The sequence below is a fragment of the Trachypithecus francoisi genome, unplaced genomic scaffold (assembly GCF_009764315.1).
Source record: "Trachypithecus francoisi isolate TF-2019V2 unplaced genomic scaffold, Tfra_2.0 Lachesis_group1, whole genome shotgun sequence".
Classification (NCBI taxonomy): domain Eukaryota; kingdom Metazoa; phylum Chordata; class Mammalia; order Primates; family Cercopithecidae; genus Trachypithecus; species Trachypithecus francoisi.
In genome coordinates this window covers 142,905,814-142,923,755 of record NW_022681454.1, presented here as the reverse complement: position 1 = coordinate 142,923,755, position 17,942 = coordinate 142,905,814, and the positions used below count along the sequence as shown (strand labels likewise).

The following is a 17,942-nucleotide window of genomic DNA, read 5'->3' as shown; positions in this document are numbered from 1 at the left end:
GATCGGTGGCGAGAAAAACTGCAGTTTGTTTTCCTTTCACCAACAATTTCTTTTTGTGGAGAAAAAAAATAATAGTTAATGCATTTGGGCTGTGGGGAACAGCAAGGCCACAGCATGGGCTGGGATTTACCTCTGAATATAAGAGCTAGCCAGTACTCTTGAGGATCATCTGCTCGGAGGACAAAGGTCAGTGCAATCATGGGCGTGTCTGCCTGCAGTAAGGGAACAATCTGGATCTTTGGCCTGGAATGCTGTACGGAGGTCACTCAAGAGTCAGTGGTTATCAAAGACAATTTTACCCCCTAGAGGTTGCTTCTATTCTTACAGATTATTATAGCCTCCAGGGTGATATGCCTTACACAACAAGTCCAACGCTGCTGCACTTTTAGACCTTAAGGAAATCCCGTAAGCATTTGTTACTATTATTAATTAAGCATAATCAAGCACTCCTAGCATGCATTCCATATTGCCTTGAGCAGAAAGCTTCAGATGTAAACCATCTTTCAATAACATTCCCTTCCTGAATGCTGAGATGAGAACATGAAAATCATACCACATGTCTGCCATCTGTATTTGTACTTGTCAACAGCTCTGTTTTGGGATAAACAGTTTTGAAATAAGAATCAATTCAACTTGTTGGAAGATTAGCCAAGGAATAGCTCAAAGACCAAAACAGAACGTGAAGTCAGATAGTCTGAAAAATCAAGCACAATTTTGTTTCTCGCTAAACATTGTTTTGTCACAGCCCAAGAGAAAGAGTGTGGCAGCCAGGGTTTGGGGGCACAGAGACAGGGAAAATGTTATATCCTCAAGTAAAAAATTCTTCAACCTGGAACAAATGTCTTCGCTACAATGCAACTAGAAATCATTCACTGACCTCTAGGAGACTACAGTTAAGAACAAAGCAATTTTAGCATTTACACTTTGTTTCATGGTTCTACTATGTGAAGGTATATACATAGGGGACGACTTGCGCGGGTCCAAGTACATAATACACTCCTTTATTACCATAAAAATGGCAGCATTTCCCAAAGTCGATCTTGATTAAAAGTAGTTCCATGGTTGAAAACAGTACTCCACTGTAGAGCTATTAAACTAGAGAGATGGCAAGGGGGAAATAAAGACTCATATACCAAAGGGGAGGTCAGAGAAGAAGTTAGAAAAAATAGGATGCTACAGATTGGTGGGAGACTACAATGGAATTGCTTTTAGAGGTGGCTGATGTAAGTGAATGAAAGGACATGATAACCTGGCAGCCCCACATAGTCTACAAAACAAATGAGAGCATATATGCTCCACTTGGAGGGCCATCCATTTTCTCCTCAAAAGAACTCATTTATAAAAGAGCAAATTGGTGATTTGTACTTAGACTGGACCCTTTCCAAGCCCCTGTCAAGAAGTGATAAATTATTGAAGCATAGCATAAAGTGTTTTATTTTCAGTGTGCACACGGTAAAACCCTGTGAAATCTTTCTGTTCACCTTTCCCAAGTTATTAATTAAAAAATAATTGTTTCAAATTACTCTCTGATCTTTAAAATAAACCAAGACAAAATACTACATACACCTCTCCAGAATCAGCACTGCCACTTCCCTCCCTCCTTCACGATCCTGCCCCCATATCCTTCAACCAGGCAGTTGTTTCAAATCACACCACCAGCTCCTGAAACAGGAATGCTATTTAGATTGGGGAGGGAGGGAAGAGGAAGTCCAATACAACATTCACACAATTGTCTGGTATTCATTCAACCACAGTGCCCAGATATATTTGTTGTTCCTAGAGACAGTGTAAAACTGTTTGGAGAAGAAAGCAGGGTTGTGGAAAGCTCATTAATAAATTGTGAAAACCCTCTCAGCAGGAGTCATATAACCAGAGGAGCTGCCTTGTGCCAAGCAACATAAAGCCTGGTGCTCTGCTCCTGGTCAATGTCACATGCAAACACAGCTGATTTTTGAGAAAGGCCTCCCTACAGCCACTTGCTAAGCAAGTTAGGAAAAATTCTTTCCCAATCTCAGCTCGGCAATTAGAACTTGAATTATGTTTACAAACTCTAGGCTTTGCTTTAATCTGACTGTGGGAGATGTACAGGAATGGCCCCTCCCCTACTGTGTTCACAAACTGAGAGAATAACATTAATGCCAATGCTCCTGAAAGGGAGCAGGGAAACCTAAAAAGTCTAACTGCATAGGAGATGCAGGTGGGCTGCTGACAGGAGGGCTTTCTCCTCCCTCTTGCTCATCTTTAGAATTTCTCCAGCACCTCAATTCAAATTCCCACTCCTTATGTGCAAGTGGAGCTCTTAGCTCTCCAATTCTGTTTTCTATTTAGGTGACTCAATCAGTGGCTGAACTTCTGATCTTGTGGCCCCTTTTTGTAGCTTCAGACTGAAACTGGATGACTTTTAGAACATATTCACCCAAGGATTTTGTATAACAGAAAAGGATGCAATAAAAGAGGATACCTCTAAAATGTTTTAATTATATGCCCATACATTATATAAAATATTGGATATGAAAAGCAAGTCAAATGAAATGACACTCCTCGAAACTTAAGTTAAAGAATCTTGTAGGAAGAGATATATTTTGTCTTTTTTTTTTATTCTTTTAGCATTCTGTACACTGACAACGAGGTATAAGAAAATGACTGAAACTTAAATGTGAAAAAACATTTCACAATTAAATCCACAATTGTGTACATATGTCTTACATGTCAGTGAAAAATCACCAACTATTATAAAAACAGGACAAATTGTATCACAAAAGAAGCAAAAATTAGAAAAAATTCATAAAAAAATATATCCAACTATGAAAAGCGTTGCTCTCTTGGTGTCTTCACATCCGTCTCTTCTGTGTACTGATGTACAACACTGAAAAGAAAAAAAATAAATTGAAATAAAAAAAAAAAAACCTGCTTGTAAGTATACATAGTAGCATGTTTAAAAGCCAACAGGTTTTGGTCTGATACATCTGACATTTAAAAGGAATTCTCATATCATTCAATTAACTCTAGAAGTACTATGACACTAGTTTTATGGATCTACACCCGGGTTTGATGTCTTACAAAACTATCCTAATCTCATCCATGTGTCTGATTTACTCTGCAAAGTGTGACCAGGAAGATAAAATAAAATATATGTGAAAGTCCCTGGCATCTAAGAATGCTCTATAGTTAGAAGTATAAGAATTATGCTTTTCAGGGCTGAGCATGGTAGTTCATGCCTGTAATCTCAGCACTTTGGGAGGCCAAAGCAGGTTATCACTTGAGCTCAGAAGTTCGAGACCAGCCTGGGCAAAATGGTGAAACCCCGTCTCTACCAAAAATACAAAAAAATTAACTAGGCATGGTGGTATGCACCTGTAGTCCCAGCTACTTAGGAGGCTGAGGTGGGAGGATCGCTTGAGCTTGAGAGGCAGAGGCTGCGGTGAGTTGAGACTGCACCACTACACTCCAACCTGGGCAACAGAGCAAGACTTCATCTCAGGGAAAAAAAAAAAAAAATGCTTTTCAGAAAGTAAATCAGTAAATCTAACCAGGTTAGATCTCAAATTAAGAATAAACAATGTATTTTCATATATCTCCCCAATACAATCTCTAAACTTGGTGTTTACCTTCTAAATTGCAACAGTTAGATAAACAAGAGCTGAGGAGTTTTTTTTTTTTTTTTTTTAATGATACCAAAGTCCTTATTCTGAGTTCCTTTTAAAGTCTTATACTTTGGTGTTACCCAATGTTCTGCTTAGCTGGTCCTCTCATGACTATCAACCTGAACTCTTACGATGTGTGGTCCGTAGGAATGAAACAAAATGAAATGCTTGAGTCACTTTGGCCAAACTAGAGATGGCTCTCCCTTCCACCCTCCATGCCTACTCGGCTTCTGAGAGGTCTGCTCAAAGTGAACAGTAAGGTGTCTTCATCAAAGAACATAGCACAGATCAATCAAGTCAGTCAAGATCCTCTTTAACAGCCAATGATGTGAACTAGGGAGTCTAAAGATGAGTGTCATGGATTACATCATAGGAAATGTGACATGAAGGGAAGCATCAGAATGCCAGTACAGCCACCCCCCAACCCTGCCCCCCAAGTCCTAGGTGTAGTGTGCACATTAAAGGATCTACCCTATCAACACGCACAGAACCCAACCTGCTGGTGACTGCTGCCACTAGCTGTCTTGAGGCAAGGCAAGATCATAACATTTCTTAAGAAAAAGAGGAGGTCAAATAAGGATATGAAAAATAGGGTAATTCTATAAACAGAAAGGACCAGAAAGTCAGGAAATAATGTATGTAAAAATATGATATGAAGAAATATGGTACTGTAAGCACAGGGGACAGACAATTATAAAAGTCAGAAAGTTTAGTTTATAGCAAAGACATCCAACTATTTAGGGGGTTGAAGACATCCAGAATTAAAGAAATCAACAAAAAAGCTGAACTCAAGAATCCCAGAGTTTCATTTGGAAGATGGAACCAAAAAGTAGGGTAATTCTCATAATTCTGTTATCTTTCCCTCCCCACCAAAAATACAAATATGACTTTATCATAATTTTCATTTTGAAACTAGGTACTTAAAAATAACCATAAAAATCATAGCAATTTATTAGTTGTTAAAAAACTGAGTAACTTTATTTTTTCTATTTTGCCATTTTTGCCAAATCAAAAGATGCAAATCTGCACAGAAAACATCTGAATGTTTAATAGAGAAGGGACAAATAGGACAAACTGCCAAATTATGCAAATCAAAGACAGCAGGGAAATGGTGCCCATTCTTACAGCTCCAACTTCCAGGCTACAAGAAGCAGGAATATGTGTTGGGGAGATAATAATACACTATATTCAAGAGAGCAGGGTTCCGGGTCAGGAGAACAATGCCCCCAGTTCCTCATCACTAAAGGAAGGGAAGGAGGGAATTTTAGTTTAAAAATTCCATGATGTATCTAAAAAAATAACTGGTCAAACTGACATATAAGCATTTTAAAATAATCAAGCCTAAAACTGGACTTTTAAATTATCTAGTAAACTCTTTGGTGATCTGGATTACAAACAGAAAGGCTTATTTTGAATGAATGCTGTACTGTAGGGTGAAGAAATGTTACCATTGTTTCCTCGGATAAATGCATCCCCATACTTATTCTTCAGTTGTCCATTTACATATTCTTCTGTCTGCTCCAGGGCTATATTCATGTAGCCATCCAGGCAAGCCAGGACCCCTGCAGACATATTTAGTCAAAAAGAAGATATACAAGGCAAGTAGGAGTTGAAAATTACAAGGTATACCTTAGAGCAGACGATCTCTTTATTCATTAGCTCTTAGATGCTTAATATAAAAATTCATACCATAAATGAAACTCAACAGCTTAAGCACAAAACAACTCTATGCCAATCTGAATGAAGACTAGGAAGGCAGTCACGCACCCACTACTACCCGGTAAAACAACAAACTGTCACTTCCCTCACGGTATGTATGACCACATAGCAACTTTTAAAGCATTCAAAAAAGTAAGAGAATAAGACTAATCCAACAAAAATACCATTCTTTGAAAGCTAAGCACAAGGTGGGCAATTATGCATGAACAAATGATCCTTGGTTCCAGTGGCATTTCCTACTTCAACCACTAAGTGAAATACGGGTCTGGCAGATTTATTTCATCCTTTTACAACAACATCTACTGCAGCAGATGAATGTACTCCAGGGTTAAAAGGAAGTCTCCACAATCTGTTAAAATAATAGAAGAGGAGACAGCAGGTGCTCCCGAAAGAACATCTTAAAGCTGTGACTCACAGTGAAGAGCAGCTTGAGAATATAGGGCAACATATTGCATTATAACACATCTTGTTCTGTTTTGTTACAGCTATAATATTTTCCAATCAAAACTAATAGAGAAAATGGCCAAAAACATTCGAGGGAGCTTTCAAGGAAACAGTTTGAGTGAATCTTTAATTGTGTTAAGATGGTATAAATTTTGTAAAATTTGACCTAATGATCTTTTTCAAAAGATGAAAATCTGCAAGCCTCTGTCTCTAATTTAAAGTGGTATTTTCTAGAAAAAAAAATTTAAGTAAAAACAAATACTAGATTTAATTAGTCGAGACTATAGTTTCTCATTTGATGTCTTAACTTCATTAATATGCTCCTCACTCTCTGCCTCTGCCCCCATTATCCTCTAAACAAAAAAGTTTCCTTTCAAAATTGTGTGTGTAATGACAGCATAAGACATTAATCTACCAGAATTCTGCTAACAGCGGTAAACTCTCAAAGAACCAGAATGGACTGTGAATAATAAAATTATTTCCTAGCCAAAGAAAGCTTAAGCTATAACTTTAGCTCATTTCCTGCTGTATTATTTTACATACAAGCCACAATTATAAATGAGCAAGAAACTTCTAAGGCACAATATGCAAACCTGTTTGAAAACTAATGAAAAGAATTTCAAAATGAAATGTCCAGGCTGGGCATAGTGGCTCATGCCTGTAATCCCAGTACTTTGGGAGGCAGAGGCAGGCAGATCACTTGAGGTCAGGAGTTCAAGATCAGCCTGGCTAACACGGCGAAATCCCGTCTCTACTAAAAATACAAACATTAGTCGGGCGTAGTGGTGGGTGCCTGTAATTCCAGCCACTCGGGAGGCTGAGGCAGAAGAATCATTTGAACTTGGGAGGCAGAGGCTGCAGTGAGCCAAGACTGAGCGACTGTACTCCAGCCTGGGTGACAGAGTGAGACTTGGTCTCAAAAAAAAAAAAAGTTCACTTCTAATTAAAGTATCTATTCTCACAGCAAAGGCAAAAAACAAAAAACAAAACAAAAAACAAACAAACAAAAAAACTGCCCAGGGGGTTAGAAATATAACCGTTTCCTTCTCCATGAGATAACCTACTATACATAACCAAAACAAGACATTTTCTTAAACAGAAGCTGCTACAGAGAGTTGGAGGTTTTTCTTGTATGTTGTGTTTTGTTTTCAGTTTTTTTTTTTTTTGGTGTTTTGTAAACCACAAAATAAGCACGTTCTTTTAGTAAGGCTATCTAATAGTACAGAACATTTTGTTTTAATCGTATAAAGGCCACGAACAGACATTCATAAGAGGAAAAAAAATTATAGTTACTATCCATGTGAAAGACTGCTGAATCTCATTAGTAAACAAACAAAATATATGTAGAACGAGATATTACTTGTTGCCAATTAGACTGGAAAAGATGAAAAAAAGCTAATACAAGAGTTGGTGAGAACATGAAGGACAAACCCAGGTTCTCTGAGGCAGGGCCATGGAATACTCTCTGACTTGTAAATCCTAGCCCAGGGAACTGATTCTAAAGAGATGCTTAGTCAACTGTTCACAATATATGTCAAAGTAAAAGAGTTGTTTATAGTGGCAAAAAACAGGTCAACACCTAAATGTCCATTAACAGGAAATTGGTTAAAAGTAAAAACAAAACTATGGTACAGCCACACAAGAGATTCCTATGCAGTCATTAAACCCTCTATATTGTCACAAAACTAAATGCATTGTTTCATGGTTAAAAAAAAAAAAAAAAATCAGGTTGCATGTACAGCTGATTCCATTTATGTCAAATTATGGTTATATAGAGGTCAAAATTGGTAAACTGTCTCTGGATGGTAGCATTGGGGAGACTTGGCTTTCTTCTATATACTTTTCTCTATTATTTCCTTTTACATTTCTAAAATTAAAACAAAACTAAAACATGTATTATCTTTATAAATAGAAAAATTTTCCCTAAAGACTACAGAGAAAAAAGGTCACGCTGGTTCATCTCTTCAATAAAATGGGTACTGAGAAGATATTGAACACAATGTTATTACTTTAATCAATTGTCAAACAGATTAAAATCCCTAGAAGTCTATTACTTCCTATGGGGCCATCAAAAGTTCAAAGGTGAGAGGCAGTACAGGAGATATTATAGTACCTTAGTATTCCAGATGAATCCATTAGTTTTACTATAAAAATAAAATTAAACTGGAGATATGTTATTAATGTCAACAACCTAAGGGAGTACATAATCACCAGAGTGGTTTCTTAACAAGGCTTATGAGCTGAGCCTGAACTTGAGTCCTAGCTCCTCCTTTACTAGGTGGGGATGATCAACAGAGACTTCAAAGGAAAAAGCTCAAGAGATTACTATGATGATTAATTATTCAGAAAAGAGACCAAGAAAGGGCCACAAAACCCTGTGCTATGGTTTGAATGTGTCCCGTCCAAAATTCATGTGTTTGGCAATAGGACAGTATTAAGAGGTGGGAGTCTTTAAGAGGCAAGCAGACCATGGGGACTTGCCCTTTAACAGGATGAAGGCCTGCATAAAAAAAGGCTTCATGCAGTGTGCTGGTTTGCCCTCTGCCTTCTGCCACGTGAGGACTCAGCATTCCTCCTCTCCGGAAGATGTAGCCCTCACCAGACAACTGAACCTGCTGGCACCTTGATCTTGGATTTCCTAGCCACCAGAACTGTGAGAAAATAAACTTCTATTTTTGAAAATTACCCAGTCTAGAGGCGGAGCTTGCAGTGAGCCGAGATCGCACCACTGCACTCCAGACTGGGTGACAGAGCGAGATTCTGTCTCAAAAAAAAAAAAAAAAAGAAAGAAAGAAAATTACCCAGTCTAGTGTACAGTGCTCAGGTGACGGGTGCACCAAAATCTCAGAAACCACCACTAAAGAATGTATCTATATAACAAAAAAACCGGCCGGGCGCGGTGGCTCAAGCCTGTAATCCCAGCACTTTGGGAGGCCGAGACGGGCGGATCACGAGGTCAGGAGATCGAGACCATCCTGGCTAACACTGTGAAACCCCGTCTCTACTAAAAAATACAAAAACCTAGCCGGGCGAGGTGGTGGGCGCCTGTAGTCCCAGCTACTCGGGAGGCTGAGGCAGGAGAATGGCGTGAACCCGGGAGGCGGAGCTTGCAGTGAGCTGAGATCCGGCCACTGCACTCCAGCCCCGGCGACAGAGCGAGACTCCGTCTCAAAAAAAAAAATAAATAAATAAATAAAAATAACAAAAAAACCACCTGTACCCCAAAAACTACTGAAATAAATTTTAAAAAAATGAAAATAAAAATTACCCAGTCTGTGGTATTCTGTTAGAGCAACCCAAGAGACCAAGTCACTCAGATAATGAATTAGTTAGCTACGCCTGTGAAATATTTCAAGTAACTTAACATACCTTAGTTGTGGAAGATAAGAAATTCAGTAACTTTAAAAAATGGAATCTGAAACCATTCTTCCTATAAAGTTAATTTCAAAAGCACTGCAGCCTCTTAAAAATAATATTCTCTCCGACCTCTTAAAAATAATATTCTCTCCAAGAACAGAAAGGCATTTTTTTTTGAGACAATCTCACCCTGTCGCCCCACACATTATACGTTATATAAGTGGGACATTCAGGTTGTAAAATGATACTCAATAGCTGCCTGCCAATCTTGCATACTCCTGCAAAAACAAATGCTGCTGCACCAAGATGTTCTTCAGTTGAGTTGTTCATACCTGAGTTTACTAGGAATACCTGGCTATTACCAGGGAACTTAGGCACGTATGATCTCAAAGCAGACAGGAGACAGAAGTCACACAAATCACACTGAAAGGCAGAAGCACATGCTATACTGTCAGAGTTGTCTTTCTAAAAGGAATGACCGGCTCAGTTGTCTGGTCCCGCCGACCCACCGACCCATGACCCACCAACCCACGAATCGGCCCGGCTGTCGTGTGCACCATGTCTGGCTCCTCCAGTGTCGCCGCTATGAAGAAAGTGGTTCAACAGCTCCAGCTGGAGGCCGGGCTCAAGTGCGTAAAAGTTTCCCAGGCAGCTGCAGACTTGAAACAATTCTGTCTGCAGAATACTCAACATGACCCTCTGCTGACTGGAGCATCTTCAAGTACAAATCCCTTCAGACCCCAGAAAGTCTGTTCCTTTTTGTAGTAAAATGAATCTTTCAAAGGTTTCCCAAACCACTCCTTATGATCCAGTGAATATTCAAGAGAGCTACATTTGAAGCCTGTGCAAAAGCTTATCCCTGTAACACATGTGCCATAATATACAAACTTCTACTTTTGTCACTCCTTAACATCTACCTCTCTGAATTTTCATGAATTTCTATTTCACAAGGGTAATTGCTTTATATACACTGGCAGCAGCATACAATAAAACTTAGTATGAAAAAATAAAATAAAAGGAATGATATCAGAGGTAGAAGAAGAGATACGCATAAAAACTGCTGATGACCAGTACTTTTTCGGTCTATTGGGTATATTTAAGAGGTTAATAAAAATCAGTAAGTCACATTTACTTATTCAGTTACACCAGTGAGAATGAAACATGAAAATATTACCTCGATAATCCACTCCAGAATTTAATTTTACCACAACCGGTCGTCCGATGATTTGCTTTAAGAAGTCACTAGGGGTTTGCTTCCGAAGACTCATTTTAACAATCCTAAATCAAAATATGAAAAGGAATAATAAAAGGTAAAGACCAAACCTGATTATTCAACAAAACCCTTACAGCCCTTAACATACTTACAGAAAATGAAGTATCAAAGGACCATGTGAGAAGACACATATTAATCCACTGCTACTACATGACGGGTAACATGTTTTCAGTACTTACTATGAGCCAGATACTAAGCTGAACATTCTACATGTATTACCTTATTCAGTTCCCACAACACCATGGCATAGCCTCATTAGGGAAAGTCTTGTGTTTACAAAGCACCTGCTCTTAATCACTTATCATTACTGCCTGACACACAGTCAGTATACCCATTACAACCACTACCACCTCCATTCAGTGAATTGTTGGTTATTTTATGCGGAGCATTCTGCTAAGGTCTTTATAAACACTACTACATTTCATCTTTACAAGAACCCTGGGAAGAAGGTCTTAATACCCTCATTTTGCTGATGAAAGTAAAAGCACAGAAAGATTAAATAATTTGTTCCCAAATGTGACGGAACATTCAAGTTCAAATCAGCCCTATTTTAAAGCCCATATTATATAGAACAGATACATTTATGAGCAACTGATGCCTACATGGTATCTCTGAAAAGAATTATAATCTAACGGTAATTTTGAGTGTACTACATGCCAGCACTTTTCCAAGAACTTTATATGTATTAATCCATTTAAATTGCTCTACCCTAAAAGGCAGGTATTGTTTTTATCCTCATTTTACACATGAAGAAAAAGACACAGAAAGATTAAACACTCTGCTCAAGGTCACACAGCTAGAAAGTGGACAGCCAGCCCATAATCTTAATCACAACCTAAAACAGCCTTCTGAAAGGCAGTAACACAGCCAAAGATTTTTAATTATTCTATTATGACTATAGCAGATATGTGCTCTAAATAACGAAGAAAAACAGTCTTAAAACTCAAGAATAATAGGAGTCTAACATAGAAAAAGAGATAGCATTACACACCCAAATCAACAGCATCAGACATGCAAAGCTGCACATCACTCCTTTCAAAATGCATCTTTTCTTATATAATAGCTCTTTCTTTCAAAATATGTTGGCAAGTTAATAAGGCTGTAGTTAAGCAAAAACTGAGTAAAAATATTTCAGAAATTAGTGTTTCTGTTTCAGTCAAATTCAGCATCACTATTATTCAGCAGCTATATAGCACTGAGACTTAAAAATTAGTATGGAAACACTATTTTAAGGATTCCCTTCAAGAACTCAAGCTGTTCTTTTGTTTTCAACGAAATTTTTTCATTAAACATTCTTCCATTATGCTTATTTCACTCTAAGTCCATCCACTCAATAATCTGAATTTGTGTGGAGGAGGATGATTTAGATATGTTCTCATAGTGAATTCATACAGGATCAGCAGATGTAGTAAGCTGGAACTCCAGGTTACTGGGTTCAACAAATATGTATGTGTACACACTGAGCAAGGAAATTCAAAAACATGTCATACACAAAGGCTCTGCCCTTAAAGAATTTAAAATCTAGAAAAATTTAAACTTGTTTAAACAGTGTGAATAAACAAAAGCAATCGTAATTTAAGTAAAATAATTTTCTTTAGCCAAGAAAAGTCAACATCCTAAGTCAAATAAAAGAAAATACAGATTTCAGAAATTATTTTTGAATTTTGGGTTATCATTTGGACAATCTACACTGCCCCCAAGGTTTGAAAGATGTTTTTAAAATGCAATCAAGTAATTATTTTGCTCAACAAATATTAATTTAACTTTCCCATTGAATTTCCAGCTTATTTTTTTAGCTCCACAATCTCAACAGATAACTACAATTACAACTACTATTATAATTACAATTACAACTACTATTCAGGACAAACACTTTTCATTCAGGACTCAGATCACACAGCAATTTTATTTATTCTGTTCTGAGTACAAAGTGAAAAATTACAAAGTAAATACTGTAACAGATTCATTACCTTTAATGAGTTTAGTGAAAATATACAAATCTTCCCATTCATCTATAAACCGTCTTATTTACGTTTTGAACACGTGCTGTTTTGAGGCTGAACACATGTAGAGAGAATATTAACTCCGAAGGCCTGATACTCAACTGATGAGTCAGGTTCATTTCCTATCACAGATACTAAATCCCAATATGCCACAGTTTCATTGTGTATAAAACTGAGATGAAAGTAGCTACTTTGTGTTAAAAACCACTAAAATACATTGTAATGTGACTCTAGTTCACAGAGATATTAACTACTTTAATTATTACTAATTTCACCTACTCAGAGTATTTACAATTTCAGATTAAAAACATGTGAAAAGCAAAAACTGGAAAGAGTTAATAACTGTCAGAAAAAAGAATGCAAATCTTGACTATCAGTTGCTTGACAGTATAGGTTATTTTAAAGGTATTATTAACTTTCCACACCTTTTAAAAAACACAGATATGTTCTTCTAAGCTCACCAAAGATAACACCTTGTCCATTACGCCTTATCTGTATTCCAATTAACATCAATCTCTTCCTGAAGGCAATCAACACTTCCAACTTTCACCGAGCACCTGTCAAGTTCAGGCACACGGGGCTGGGAAATGTAACACAAAGACAAGGCCTTAAGACCTCAGAGTTTACATTCTACAGAGGGCAAAAAACGTGTAAATAGAGAATTTTACAAAGGTGATGTATATTCTGATAGAATTATGCACAAAAGGGCAGAGAACACTCTTTTATCCCAGGTTTGGCAGATCAAAGAAGAATTTCTGGAGGTTAACACCTGAGCTGGGTTTGAAGGAAAAGGCGTCACCCTCCAGCTGAAAGAGAAGTCAGAAAACGCACGGGACATGTGCCTGGGTAGAAGGTAAAATCTACATAGGCAAGGAGACGCCTCTGAGGCAGGGAGCTGTGCAACATTCACAGGAGCACGGAGTTCAGGCTCTGGGTCAGTTTCCCAAACTTGAATCATTAGGATCAGCTGGAGATTCTACTCAGTAGTCCTGGGGTAGGAGCCAGGAATCTATTTGAACAAGCCTAGGAGATAACTGGCAAGGGGAAATACTGTTGTCAATAATAGGAAACAGATTTTTAAGCAGGAACTTCCTTGGGTTCCACTCTCTACTTTCCATAGCAGAGTGGAGATGCCCATCTCACCTAGTTTTGGCATCACACAGTTTGGCATTTGATTTTATTTGCTATAACCTGTCGCTACGCCCTCTTTTGTATTCTTTATGTGGGTCTTTTCTCTCTCAAAATACTGTAAGCCACGTGACAAAAGGGGCTCACAAGCTTCTCATCTGTTCTCTAAAATATCTACATTCTACTAAATCTCTTGGAAAAAAATACTTTTAAGGTTATTTGGAAAAGGGTATATGGGTTGCCTCAAACACATTTTATCCATCACTTTAGGAAAGCCATATCTTTTACATTAGTCTTCATTAGGCTTCCTTGGTACTCCCTGTTACTTAATGACTTGCCCATAAATCCATTTTGTATGAGTAAATTGGTCTTGACACCACAATTTTTCCCATCACTTGGCTCAAGTAATTTTAAGTTTTCATCTTTTAAATTGGATAAGGCAGAAGGAACTGTTCTGACAATTTCTGAATCAAGAGATGAGTCTCTTGAACCATAAACACATAAGAGGAAAAAGACCTTTCTTCAGGGTCACCTTGGTAAAACTTCTCCTTTCAAAATTAAAGTCATAATCACTCTCTATACCTCCTCTCCCTCCCCTGACTCCTACTCAGGCTTGTTGTAAATGACCTAGTTTCATAAATGGCTATTAAGTCAAAGGCAGTATATTTTCTGTCAGAAGCTACTGAGAGGCTTAGTATGAAAAAACATCTGCAAAGTGCCCTGCACGGAATTTTTTTCTTTTTGGTAAGAGAATGAAGAAAAAAAGAACTTTTATTAATCCAACTATGTGCTACGAGCGTTAGATTCATAAGCAATTTACAGAGAAACCGTGTGAGGTGGAAAGCAAAGCCAAGGCTGACCCCAAACCCCAAGCGCTTTCACAGGTACAGCTGCCTTCTGAATATGTTAAGATTCTCTGGTTAAATCTTGGGGAATCGCAATAGAGGCGGTGAGAAATCCAGTCGGAGAGCAGCAGCACTGGGGAAAAAAATACCTAACGTGACAAAGTGCTGTAAATTAGCCTCAAAGAAATACAATGAACAAACGCAAAGAAAACTACCTCATGTGATTCGAGTTATGCCACTGAGCAGAAGACATGAAAATCCTTATTTCTTGGCAATGTTCACCTGTAAGTTTTTACCTACTCCTAGCATATTTACAGTTTAGGGTGAAAAAAATTTGAAAAGCAAAAAATTGCAAGGAAACATTACAATCCAAGTAACCGCAGCACTAGACTAACAGATCAGCGTCTGAGGAAGCGATCAGACACGGAGAAGAACAGCTCTCTAAATCCTCCTTTCGGACACAGTAGAGTGCCTCGCTGTCTTGTGAAGGCTTCATACTAATCCCTCCTTCCTGAGCAGCAGGCGCTACTTCTCTCCCTCTCTCCCAAAGGCAAAGTGAGTCCACCCAGAGCACCTCTTTCCACTCTCGGTCACGGTCCTTATCAGGCTGTTTTGTAATTTTTCCATTTGCTGACAGGTCTCCCATGGTGAGTTTTAAGCTCCTTGGGGACAGGGGAAATATCTTACTCACTTGGTATCCCTGGTACCTAAGCACATTGCCCAAGTCTGTGGAAGAGACATTCAAGGCCAGTGCCAAGCAAAATCCCTGTCCAGCCCCCACCAGCCCAAACTATGGATACAGTGACTAGTAGGATCATGCACGTACTTCAACAAATACTAACCAAGTAATCTCTATTAGGACCACCAAAGACGGAGAAAACCACCATTTGTCATTCAAGAACCAGTTGTTTCCAAATCTAGAGATGCTTGTTAAAATGCAGATTCCTGAAGTCTACTCAGGTAAAAGCACTGTATTTTACATTTTATGACGCTCTCCAGATAATTTATTTAAGCTAATGGTTCTCAACTAGGGGCAGTCCTCCCAACCCCACCCCACCCTGCTCAGGGACATTTGGAAATACCTGGGGACACTGAACTGTCATGACTGAGGAAGGTGGTGCTACTGCTGTACTAGTGAGTAGAGACCAGGGATGTTGCCAAACATTTTACAACTAACAGGACCGCCCTCCACAACAAAGGACTGTCCAGCCCAAAATGTCAATGGAAGATGAGAATCTCTGCTATAAGCCCTAAAAAAAAAAAAAACCAACAACAACATTGTTCTTTGGTTTTAAAGTGAGGAGTTTTAAAGAAATCTCTGAAGTATAGCAAATGATAACCAAAAGCTACATTCTAACCAAATGATGGAGTGTAGATTATAATTAATCAAGGATGTTTTATTCTAACATAAAGGGAACCTGAAAACAACTGTCAAAATCTTGAAGGGGTTGCCATTCTAAATAATGGATTTCTAGTCTTGGCCATGAAAATAATCACTTTCCAATTTCTCAGTGTTACAGGTCCCTCCGATCATTAATCTGTTAGTACACTTTTAAAAGGAGAGAATAATCCAGGTGATGTAAACAAATTTTTAAATTCTAATATCTACTATGCCAGAGTTCAGTGAGAGACTGCCTGATGCAGCACAGGGTACTCACTTGGGAGGCAGGAAACCTGAGTTCTAATCCCAGCTCTGCTACTTAATTAGCTGTGTGACTTGGATAACTCATCATTTCACTTCTCATGGCCCCAGGTTCCTCATCTGCAAAATAAGGGAGTTATGCCAGATGACCACTTAAGTCTCTTCCTGCCCTAACATGCAGGTAGTAATGCATTAACTCCAGTGACACACACACACACATATCCCACAAACATAAGCCTCTCAAGATTTCTGCACAGTATTCAAGCAAGTAAAATTGCCAAATACCTAAAAAACTTTTTTGGAAAACACTGCAGCAATGTGTATGAAGGCCTAAAAAAGGCCTTACAGATGAAAGCATCTAATCTGATAATTTCACTTCTGAGAATCTAGTCCAAGGAAATAATCTAAAAAATAAGGGGAAAAAAGTTTTTATCAAAGTATTATCTGGGGTGCTAAGAGATTCAAAAATTCAAAAACAATCTATAATATCCCATAATCGGGAAATGACTGAATAATTTATGGGACCTACATTGAGACCCACAATGATGGGACAGTCAATCAAAAGAAGATACAAAATTAGAATAATATTTAGGAAGAGTTTTTAAATGGAAGTGGAAAACTATACTGTTAAGTGATTAAACATGTACACTCTTAGCACAAGTAGAAGCTAGCGTACACAGGAGAAAAAGATTGTAGGTGAAAGGGTTGTGAATATTATTTCTTCACTAAAGTCTTCTATGTTTGCAATTTTCTACAATAGTCACATATTACTAAGAGCAGTGGGGTAGGGTAATCCGCTTCATCCTAATCCTACATACCTTAAAAATGCCTGCTATGCACGCGCGCGGACACGCGAACGCACAGAACACCTCGGGCGATAGGACTTAAGACCATACAATTGGGTTCCTAGGCCTGACAACTCAGTAAGACAGGCGAGTCCAGTCCTTAACTCCTGTGGTCAGGCGCAGCCACCCCGATGTAGAGAAGGGTTTGCAATTCCCTGAAGCCCTGGAAGACTGGCGAAGCCTAGGCCTGAGTTCGGGATCCGCTTTCCCGCCGAATCCTGGGATTGGCCTCGGGGCTCCCTGGGGAACTTTAACAACCTGAACCGGTCTCGGACGCCAACTCGGTGGGAGCCGGCACGGTGCCGCTACTCTCCATGCAGTCTAGGCACCTCGCTGAGGGCGGTCCCGGCGCCCACCATCAGACCTCTCCGGCCATTCCCTGCGCGGAGAGCTTGGATGCGGCATTTCGCGGGAACCTGACACTCAGCGGTCCCTTCCCGGAGCCCCAACCCGTTCCCCTCAGGCCCTTTCCGGGGCTGCCTCGCCCGGCCTAGGGCCGCTGCAGCCGCCGCTCCACAGCGCGACTGAACACTGGGGCGTCGAACCCGGGGCGCCCGGCCCCGTCATCGGCCCGCGCAGCCGTGCGGCTCACCTCACGGGCGGGATCCAGAACCTTCACTCCAGGGGCCCCACGAGTCCAGCCTCCGCGGATGATCGCAGCCAAAACCGAAACCTCCGAGGCAGCGGCACTTTTCTGCCTCAGCCAATCAGTGCTCTTCTCTGCTACGGCAGCCCGCTGGGGCCGAAAAAGCCTGTCAGCGCCGAAGCGCGCAAATCCGAGAATCCTGTTTTGTCTAGTAGCAAAATTGGTGCACTGGAGTTCCTCTAACAGAAATCTGAATACAAAACAAATACGATATAAAACAAAAACAAAAATCCAGGAAACTAGAAGTGATCTTTTGTCCAGGATTTATTTGCAGAAGTGTAAAAAATAACTTGAAGTCATAGGAAACTGGAATTTACTGTTTAAGTAACGGCACTGTGTATCCAGAAACGTCCTTGAATAGTTTAAAGCAAATAAATAAATAAAACACCTCAAGTC

At 39.3% G+C, this 17,942-nt stretch overlaps 2 protein-coding genes across 6 annotated transcripts; one reads left to right on the top strand and one right to left on the bottom strand.

The window, feature by feature from the left end:
- Positions 1-2,460: 2,460 nt before the first annotated feature.
- On the bottom strand, positions 2,461-17,625 carry LSM6 (LSM6 homolog, U6 small nuclear RNA and mRNA degradation associated). 5 transcript variants are annotated; one of them, XM_033215411.1, is made up of 5 exons: positions 17,493-17,620; positions 16,072-16,175; positions 10,339-10,448; positions 5,093-5,206; positions 2,461-2,866 (listed from the first exon to the last, which is right to left on the bottom strand). In XM_033215411.1, exons 3-5 carry the CDS (start codon positions 10,430-10,432, stop codon positions 2,832-2,834), a joined length of 243 nt encoding a protein of 80 aa, XP_033071302.1. In that variant the 5' UTR covers positions 10,433-10,448; positions 16,072-16,175; positions 17,493-17,620; the 3' UTR covers positions 2,461-2,831. The 5 variants fall into 5 exon arrangements, with proteins under 5 accessions (XP_033071302.1, XP_033071301.1, XP_033071303.1 ...); XM_033215410.1 differs by having other exon boundaries at positions 10,339-10,442; XM_033215412.1 differs by lacking the exon at positions 17,493-17,620 and adding an exon at positions 16,874-17,408 and having other exon boundaries at positions 10,339-10,442.
- LOC117085990 (guanine nucleotide-binding protein G(I)/G(S)/G(O) subunit gamma-5-like) lies at positions 9,650-10,168 on the top strand. The gene has a single exon (XM_033215414.1). The coding sequence runs from the start codon at positions 9,723-9,725 to the stop codon at positions 9,927-9,929; it is 207 nt and encodes a 68-aa protein (XP_033071305.1). The 5' UTR covers positions 9,650-9,722; the 3' UTR covers positions 9,930-10,168.
- Positions 17,626-17,942: the final 317 nt, after the last annotated feature.